At 60.2% G+C, this 8,796-nt stretch overlaps 1 protein-coding gene and 1 long non-coding RNA gene across 8 annotated transcripts in view; one reads left to right on the top strand and one right to left on the bottom strand.

Moving 5' to 3' along the window:
* Positions 1 to 144: 144 nt before the first annotated feature.
* Positions 145 to 8,796, bottom strand: part of CCDC187 (coiled-coil domain containing 187) — a 41,110-nt gene continuing 32,458 nt past the window's right edge. For 4 of the 7 annotated variants that reach the window (XM_053919360.1, XM_045196912.3, XM_053919361.1 and 1 more), the window contains 4 exons: positions 8,540 to 8,679; positions 8,133 to 8,236; positions 7,554 to 7,630; positions 2,384 to 7,040 (listed from right to left, as the gene is read on the bottom strand). In XM_053919360.1, coding sequence (XP_053775335.1) covers positions 5,200 to 7,040; positions 7,554 to 7,630; positions 8,133 to 8,236; positions 8,540 to 8,679 — 2,162 coding nt within the window. In that variant the 3' untranslated portion in view covers positions 2,384 to 5,199. The other 3 variants (XR_008426243.2, XR_008426239.2, XM_053919359.1) reach the window with 3 other exon arrangements.
* Positions 6,898 to 8,676, top strand: LOC123479921 (uncharacterized). The gene is made up of 3 exons (XR_006655738.3): positions 6,898 to 6,958; positions 7,088 to 7,412; positions 8,230 to 8,676. It is a non-coding gene; the product is annotated as an uncharacterized lncRNA (long non-coding RNA).

Here is an 8,796-nt window from a genome sequence, read left to right as displayed (position 1 = left end):
CCCCCCGATTGCCGAGTCACGCCTATGGCCCCGCCCTCGCCAATCAGGCCCCGCCCCTGGTTCGGCCTCCTGCGCTCCCCTCCAGGGCCCGCCCCCCACCGCCTTGGCCTCCTGCTCAGGAACCTCCCCATCCCCCAGCCGGGGGTAGTGAGTCGTCAGATTAGCAAATGAAAATTCAGAAACCCCAGTTATGTGAATTTCAGATGAACAGCGCATCATTTTTAAATCTAAGTATATCCCGTTAAATTTGCATATCACATAGGGGACACACGTAGACAAAAACGGTGCGCTCTTTATCTGAAATTCACAGGTTACTGGGCGTCCTGTGTTTTATCTGGCAGTGCTACGTGGGGTTTCAGAGGGTCTGCCACCTTGACCTTGACATTTTAATATGAGGGTTTAACTCGGAAAATGTAGCGAAACATCCATGCAAACTCAGATGCATTCAGGTGCTAAATTTTGTAGTGGACAGCTGGTCTCTCTGCAAACCTAGGAAATAAAGCTTCGTATGACTTTTTGCTCAATCCAACATGAGGGACCTGGCTTTTAAATTACTGTTCCTAATTGCTATGCATATCTAGAATTTAACTGACTAAAACAAAAAAGGAAGCAGATCACAGAGCCAGTATGAGTCAGCGGCTGCCATCCATTGTTCTGGAGTTCAAGTTCTTAAGTTCCAGATGACCTTGATCTTACAGTGATTAACTTTAGTAAACGACAGGATTTGAACTTAAACTAGATTTATACCAATGCAATCATCTCTCTGCTCTTTACATTGTGACCTTCTGTGTCAGGTGTTGCTTGCACTCTGTCCCCACGCCCCATCTCTCCCCCTTTGCTCTCCTGCCTTTCTTCACAAACATTTCCTGGGTTTCTGCTGCCTGCTGAGCACTGGAGACAAAGTGGAGCCACTGGGTCTGCATTCCAGGACAGAGAGAGAGATAAGTGCTATAAAAAGCAGCAAAGGGAGGGGTGTGGAGGGGACTGCTGAACACAGAGAATGAGGAGGCCTCTCAAAGAAGGTGTTTTGGGTGGAAAACGAGGTGAGAAAGGAGGTGAGCAGCCCAGGGGGAGGAACTGCATGTGCAAAGGCCCTGAGGTAGGCACGTTAGAAGAGTAGCAAGGAGGCCATTGTAGCTGGGGCAGAGCGAGCCGGGGGAAGAGGGAGGACTGGAGACGCAGCTGAGGGCAAGACTGTGTGGGCCTCCCTAGCCAGGCTGCCGACTAGGGCCTTGACTCTGAATGTGATGGTGCCCACAGGAGGGTTTGGAGGTAGGATGTGGTTCTGGCTGCTGGGTAGAAGGGCAGGAGGGGCAGCAGGAGATCTGGGAGGGCCATCTCAGCCCTCCAAGAGATGGTGGCCCTCAGGCAAGGGGTGGGTGGTGGTGCTGATGATGTTTTGAAGGTATGACATGCGGTGAATCAAATCCAGAGTATGAGACAAAGGAGTCGTGTCTACCTGCAGGGTCTTGGCCAGCTGCTCTTGGCCAAGATGAAAGATGCAGGGGAGGGGCAGGAGAGCAACTTTCAGGGAGAGAGTGGAAATCAGGAGTTTGTTTTGGACCAGTGAGGGAGGTGTCAGGCCAGGGGTTGGCTGTGAGAGTCTGGAACTCAGAGGGTAAGTTGGGCTGGTTGGAGCAGAGCCCTGGGGCAGGGCCAGGTGTGTGTGTGTGTGTGTGTATGTGTGTGAGAGAGAGAGAGACAGAGAGAGAGAGAGAGAGAGAGAGAGGAGAGGGGGAGGGAAGGAGGAAGAGGGAGAGAGAAAGAAAGCTCTTGTCCTGTGCCCAAGCCTGCAGTCAAGTTTTGCAAATGCTACCAGGCTTCTCCCAGCTGTGCTCAAGGGGCATTAGGGAGGGGCGTTGGCTTGGGGCAAAGGATAGGCTGCTTGGGGGACAAATGCCAAGAAGCAGTTTGGCATTTGATGGCATAGGGTGGGCAGGTAGAACAAAGGCCCACGAGGACAGATGTGGGACTTGTACGCATTCTTCCGGGACCTTGGTGCTGCCCGGGAGCCAGTGTGGACCAGGACTGGTTTTCTGGGCCTGGTTCTGTTCGGGCCCTTGCTACACAGCCTCGGCCGCAGCTTCAGGAGAGCCTGGCCCATTGGGAAGCCAGTGCCATCGGGGAGGCCAGCAGCTTGGGCAGTGGACCCCCCCGGGCATGGGAAGGTACCAACTAAATGGACCCCGAGTGCATGGCACCACCCCTCCGGCAGCGGCCCTGGTGGCCTTCACTTGTGTTTTATGGCGGTGGCTGTGATGGCCACGCAGGGTAAGAAATGAAAGGATCTCGTAAAGCTGGTGCAATAATCTGGGATTTCGAGCACTGAAGACAGTTCATGGGCATTTTATGCAGGAGGGGCCGTTAAGCAGGGAAGCTGAAAGAGACAGATCACAGGAAAATTAAATGTGGGGTTTAACTGAGAAATAATCATTTTCTATGAAAGATAATGACTTCTCTGGAGGCAGGTATCAAGATTTATTGGCCCAAGAGGTTACTGGGGATCGGAGCCAAGGCAAGCATGGGGAGACCTGGAAAGGAGTAACCCTGATATTGAAGGCTTGCCGGGTCACTGCAGCTGCACGCCTGAGCCCTTGACCCCTCGCACATCACGTGGGCGGGGATGACAAATGTCCACCACCTCGGTGAACACTGTTCTGTAGCCAGGCCCCTGATAGCCCGCCTCCCTCAGGTGCCCCTGTCCAGGAAGGGGGACAGGGGGCCACAGGCTGGGAGATGACTCCAGCAACACTGCGGCCTGCTGGTCACCCGGGTGAGGTCACATCGTGAGGCCCTGGTTCCAGCTTCGAGCTCAGCCACAGTGCCATGCCAGCGCCCACCCACACGGCCAGACAGGAGGCCGTGGAACTGGAGGCAGATCTGCAGGGTTTCCACACGGGAGATTTATTGCCATGCGGAATGCGTGTGTGTAAAATACATAATTCCTCTCACACCGCGTCATAAATCCCAAAGGGTCAGTCATAAATGGAAAAAAAATTAAAAATTACAGACTAATTTGTTCAGAAAACTGGAAGGGAATCAATTAAAAAAAAAAAAAAAAAAACACCTGAAGCTCAAAATTTGGTTGGAAATCGTGCACACAGAGAATGAACACATTTCCCCGCCGGCTCCAAACCACTCCTGCACTCGAAGGTGGGCCTGGGAATAGCTGTCGTACACCTACATGAATTGTCAGCCAGTGCCTCCCGCGGCGGCATGGGACTGGGCTGGCCTGGGCCTGAGGGGCTGCCCCAGAGGCTGGGGCCTGGGGGAGGGCCCCGCAGTGTTCTCAGGGGCCCCTCACCAGAGCAGCAGGGTGGAGGGCACAGGTGGCTTTGCCAGGCCAGCTTTGCAGACGTCTCCCACTCTACAGGTCATGGAAGTGGGACTCCTCAGGAAGTAGTTCAATGAGTGAGGTCCGCTCTTACAGCTGGGGAAGCTGGGGCCCTGGGTGGGAGGAGCCGAGTCCTGGAGGGATCGGCGCCAGGACCGGCCCCGTTCCTAAGGCCACCGCAAGGCTTGGTGGGCTCTGGGCTCCCCATCAAGCAGGGATTTTCCAGGTCAGGAAGAGAACTGGGAAGGGATGGATGGATGGATGGATGGATGACAGATAACAGATGACCGAAAGATGGACAAGTGAGAGGTGACAGATAATAGGCAGATGATAAATGAAAGAAGATGCAGATAAATTACGGGGAATTCACTGGGAGGAACAGTCTCCAGCTTCCTGGGTGTACGGGGGAAGACATAGCTCAAGCCCCCTCTGTGGCCCAGAGACAAAGCTCTGGGAACGGACGAACAGGACAAAAGTGTCTGCTGTTGTCCTAGTCAGCCCAAGTGCCCTGTGGCTTCTGTCAGGACAGTGGCTGTGGCAACAGCCCTGCTCTGGGGGGAGGGGCAGGCTGCAGGGACCCAGTCAGAGCCCTTCAGCCAGTGTCCTGTGTGGCGGCCCCTGTGGGTAGGCACCAGTGCTGGTCCACGAAGGCCTGTGAAGGCCAGCTGCCCAGGGGCTGTCCTACCGAGCCAGCCCCAGGATCACCCTGCCCCGGCCAGCTGAGACCCCGTCCCGGAGGGCCTCCACCTGGCAGCCCTCAGTCCTGTTCCCGGTTCATCTCCGACTTTCCCCACAGGAAATCCTGTTGGTGCCACCACAGTAAGGATTTGCAGCGCAGCACCGCCAACACCTCCGAAACTAGTGGGGGTCCATGTGGGGTCATGGAAGGCGTGTTCAGTAATGGACGCCACGAGGAAATGGGCCCTCACTTCTTCCAGAAGGAGTCCAGAGGAGTTGGTTTGGGGGAGGCCTTGGCCCATCTGCTTCCAGGGGACAGGCCTGAGGGTGGCTGGCTGTGGGGAGGACGTGCCCTTCGCCCTTGACCTGCCACGTCCTCTGTCTGTGCAGAGCCACACAGGAGACATGCACCCCAGTCACCCAGCCACAAGTGATTGGCTGGACACAGGGAAGGCACCTGGCAGGAGCCCGGTCCCCCTGCCAGGTGCCAGAGAGCCCTGTGTCACCAGCCGTCACCAGTGTGGGCAGACCCGCCCCAGATACACGGGCCATGGGCAACCCTTGGCCTCCAGAGGTCAAACTCCCACAACTGTCTCCACTGATGACTTCCTGAGCAAAGCCGAGGGGCGTGCATCTGCAGCTGGGACGGCAGCCCACCGCGGCCCCTTGCTTCCCTGTGTCCCTAAAGCCACTCCTTCCCTCTCCTGGCTTTTGCTGATGGCCCTGTCCTGGCACATGGTCTCCTCAGCTGGTGACAAGTCTGTGCCCAGGACCTGCTCCCCTGCCCCTCAGCTCTGCAGGACTGTTCTCCCTCAAGTCCTCGCCCTTCACCCCTTTCCCTGGCCAGTGGCCTCTGATGTGCCCTGCTCAACTTCTCCACTCCTGCCTCTTCCTCTCTTTGGGTCAGGGTCCTCCTCGAGAGCCTGGGGGTAGCCATGGGCCCAATGTCCAGAAACATGAGGACGGAGCCAATTGACAGTGGACGTAAAGGAGTCGCTGCCCAGTCTCGGGCCCTGCATCCGACGACCACCTACTCGGCCAGCAGTTCTGAGTGGCAGCTCTACCCCGGGGAGGTCCAGGCTCCCGGAAGCCTCCAGCGCGCGCATGCGCGCGCGCACACACACACACACACACACACACACAATCACACAGTGATATCGATGACGCCTCTGGTCACCGTAGGTCGTCTACTCTTTTCTCAGAAGTCCCGTCTTCCCTGAGACTGCCCAGCCCCGCGGCGGGAGGCCTGGCAACACGGCTGGCACCACCGGCTCCCCGGCAGGCGGGCTGCCCAGCGGGGCTGTGTCTGAGAGCGCAGCCAGTGTGTCTCGCAGGATCCTCCCGGTGAGCTTCGTGGAGACCAGATCCACCACCTGTGCCCTGTCCACGCCAGGCGGCCCAGCGCAGGGACCCACATCTAGAGGAGGAGCCGGGTCCCCCTGCCAGGTGCCAGACAGCCCTGTGTCACCAGCCGTCAAGGGTGTCGGCAGGCCTGCCCCAGCTACGTGGTCCACTCGGGACAGGGCTGGATGCTGCACTGACAGCCTGGGGATCCTGCCCGGGGTACTGCCTGCCCCCCCGCATGAGGCGGACCCCAGCCAGCTGATGGGTTCAGACCATCGGCCCCCCACAGTCTGGTTCCCCACAACAGAACTTGATTCACCCAGTTGGTCCCCAAGGCTTCCGCTCCGTCCACCTGCCCCTAGGCAGAGGCTGACCTCCTGGGGCCCCAGGGTCTGGGGCAGCCCCTCCTCAGATAAGGAGGACAACTCGCATGTGTTGATGGAGGAGCCCTCCTCTGGGGGGCTCAGCGAGCCCCCAGGACACAGGGCATCTTCGGGAGGGGAAGGGAAGTCCTCTGAGTGGGGGCTGGGGGTGGGCTCGCTCTCTGCTGGGAGGGCGGGAGGCGGAGGAGGGAGGTGGGCGTCCCTGTGTGTGGAGGATGGGAGGTCAGCACTGCCATAAGACATCACTTCGTCCACTGGGGACAGGATCTCCCGCAGGACTCGGCTGCCCGGTGGGGGCTGGGCTTCCTCCGGGACAGGGGCCGTGCTGCTCTGCCCCTGCCCAGGTGCCCAGCTCTCAGCTCTCAGGGCTGCTGGCAGACGAGGGTCTCCAGGAGGAGGCTGTGGGGGCTTTCTATCAGTGGGTGCCCTCAGGCCGGCAGCCCAGGGCCCCTCTGGGCAGCCAGCAGAGGCCTGTGGAGGCCCAGGCTCCCCTCCTTTGCTGAAATCCGCCTCTTTGGATGCCGAGGACCCCGAGGGAAAGGACAGGGACAGGTCTAAGTCACTGCAGGAATTGGGATCAGATGGGAAAGCTGTGACGACAGCCTCGGGGGACGTCCGATTGGCCTTGCCTGTGTCTGACCCACTGGTCAGGCTCCCACTGGTTCCAGAAACTTCCTGTCCCCCACCAGGGCCCAGGGACGGAAGTGGCGTGCAGGGTGCCCCTCCGTCCTCCAGGTCGTAGGAGCCCCCGGCAGGTGAGGCGCGCCCCACGGCCGGCTGGGCACCCGTGCCGGGCTCCGGCAGACTCTCCTCATCCCAGACCCCGCTGGACACCTCTGACAGTCCCGACCCTGCCCTGGGGGAGGGGACATCAGGGGGGAGCAGCGTCCAGCCCTGCTGCCAGAGGCCTGGCTCCGACTCTGGGCCTCCTGGCACAGTGGAGGGGCCATGCAGGGGGCTGGCCCCGCTGTCTGCTGGCCTCTCCCAGGTGGCTTGCCCTCTGTCCCCATGCAGCCCCCTAGAGTCTCGAGGAGAAGACTCCCTAGACCAGACCAGGTCTGCGTCTGGGCTGTCCCCGGCCTCCCAGTCTGACAGGGAGATGGAGCTCTCAGAAAGCTGGACCAGAAAGGCGGACACTTTCTGGAACTCCTGGAGAGAGGGACAGGACAGATCGCTCGCAGGAGAGGGGCTGCGGGACCCCACTGGAGACCTGGAGCAGGTCCCAGAGGGGGTGGTGAGCTGGGGCAGGGGGCTGCCCTGGCGCTGGGTAGGGGGCGTCGCCTCCTCAGCTGCTGCAGGAGCTATGGAGAGAGGAGAGTGTGAGGATGTCCCCACAATGTCCCCGCAGCGCTGGAAGGGCAGCAGCCCGCACCTCATGGCTAAGCCAGTGGACCAGGACTGGAGAACCCAGACAGAGGCGAAGAAGTGTCCATGGCCCCAGCGTGTGGCCCCTGTGACGCCAAGCGGTTGGCTCGGCCCCACCCACCACCACTGGGAAGCGAGTCGCATCTGCGGGGACATTCCTGTTGCGTCTTGGAGACACAGCTAGGAACTGCGAATGCCATTCAGAGACTGAGTGGCTGTCTGTGTCCTGTTCTGTCTTCATTTGCAATGTGAATGTGCCAGACAGGGGACCCACCTCGTCCTTCCCCTGCCTGCTGGGACCCTGTGAGGTAAGGGGGAGTGGGAGGCCCCCCAGCCTGGCTGTGAGAGAGGCTGGCTGTGACTTAGAAGTGACCTGGTGTGACCCTTAAGTGGGGACTTGATGGTCCTGGGGAAGGCAGGGGCCCTGGGTGGGGGGGGGGGAACATTACCTGGACAGGTGGTCAGCTGAGCGGCTTCCTGCCAGGAAGAGGGGCCGTGGGGGTCCTCCTGCCAACAGGTCTTTGTCCTGCAAACACATGGTGGGCAGGTCCAGAGTGCCCCCAGGAGGGACCCCATCCTCCTGGTCTCTCTGGCTCAGGGTCTCTGCAAGGGGCCTTCAGCTACCCCAATAGGAGGCAGGGAGATGATGCCAGAGTATGAGGCTCCGCAGGTCAGGGTGAGGGCCCTGTCTCTAGGGGGTCCTGGCCCCAGCCCCGCTGCATTAGGCCAGGGTGGGGGTGGCCACATGAGAGGCTCAGAGGGACATGCCCCTGGAGGGCCCCTCCTGCTGCCCCCACCACTGGCTCTTGTGCCGACTCACCAGCTGACATTCTTGTTTGAGACTCAGGAGGGCACAGGGCGGGCTGCGGGTGCACCGTGGGCCAGGCCAGGGCGAGGGAACCCCAGAGAGACTGAGGGCTCCCCAGAGAAAGTACGGGGAGCAATAGGCCAACCATCCCCATTCCTCAGGTCCCAACCCCTGCCCGAGGGTCCACAGGCCCAGCTAGCCCCGCACCCCGGTCCCCTACCTCGGCTCCTCTGGCCGCTGGCTTTCCATTGCGGGGGCCTCCCCCTCAGGGCTGTTGGCAAAATCTGGCCCCAATTCTGCCCCCATTCTGCCTTCAGCCACCTGCTGGGAACGAGTGGAAGAAATGCCACCACCAGGGTGGCCACCTCTGCCGGCGTCAGTCCATGTCCCTTAGCGGTGGAGAGGGCCCTGTGCTCTGGTGACCATGGTAAAGACCAAAGACCACCCCCTACAGAGGGCCCTAGTGACCCCCCTTCTCCCAGTGGGCTCCAGTGACCCACCCATGGACGGACCACCTGGGGAAAGCCAAAGAGGCCCTGGTCTGCCAGCACTCTCCCCACATGGACCAGGCCAGCCCCCCAAAGCCACCTGGCAGGGCCAACACAGCAAGGCCAGGCCCCCACTCACGCTGGCATTCCGGGGGCTGCAGGGCCCCTCTCCGCCCGGGGAGTGCGGGCTCCAGCCCCAGAAGCTCTGTGCGTGGCCTTCCATCAGAGCCCAGGTCTCCCCCTCTGCTGGTCGGGGGCTGGGGTTGGTCTGCACGTCTCCTGTGAGGAGAGGGGCCGTCAGTGCTGAGGCGCACAGAGCACAGGACGCAGGAGACACCATGTCCAGGAATTCTGCAGCCACGTGAAAAAAGTCTCATAATTCAAAAGAGCCACCAC

The sequence above is a fragment of the Desmodus rotundus genome, chromosome 1 (assembly GCF_022682495.2).
Source record: "Desmodus rotundus isolate HL8 chromosome 1, HLdesRot8A.1, whole genome shotgun sequence".
Classification (NCBI taxonomy): domain Eukaryota; kingdom Metazoa; phylum Chordata; class Mammalia; order Chiroptera; family Phyllostomidae; genus Desmodus; species Desmodus rotundus.
The sequence above is the reverse complement of the archived record's forward strand: the minus strand, read 5'-3'. Positions and strand labels throughout refer to the sequence as shown.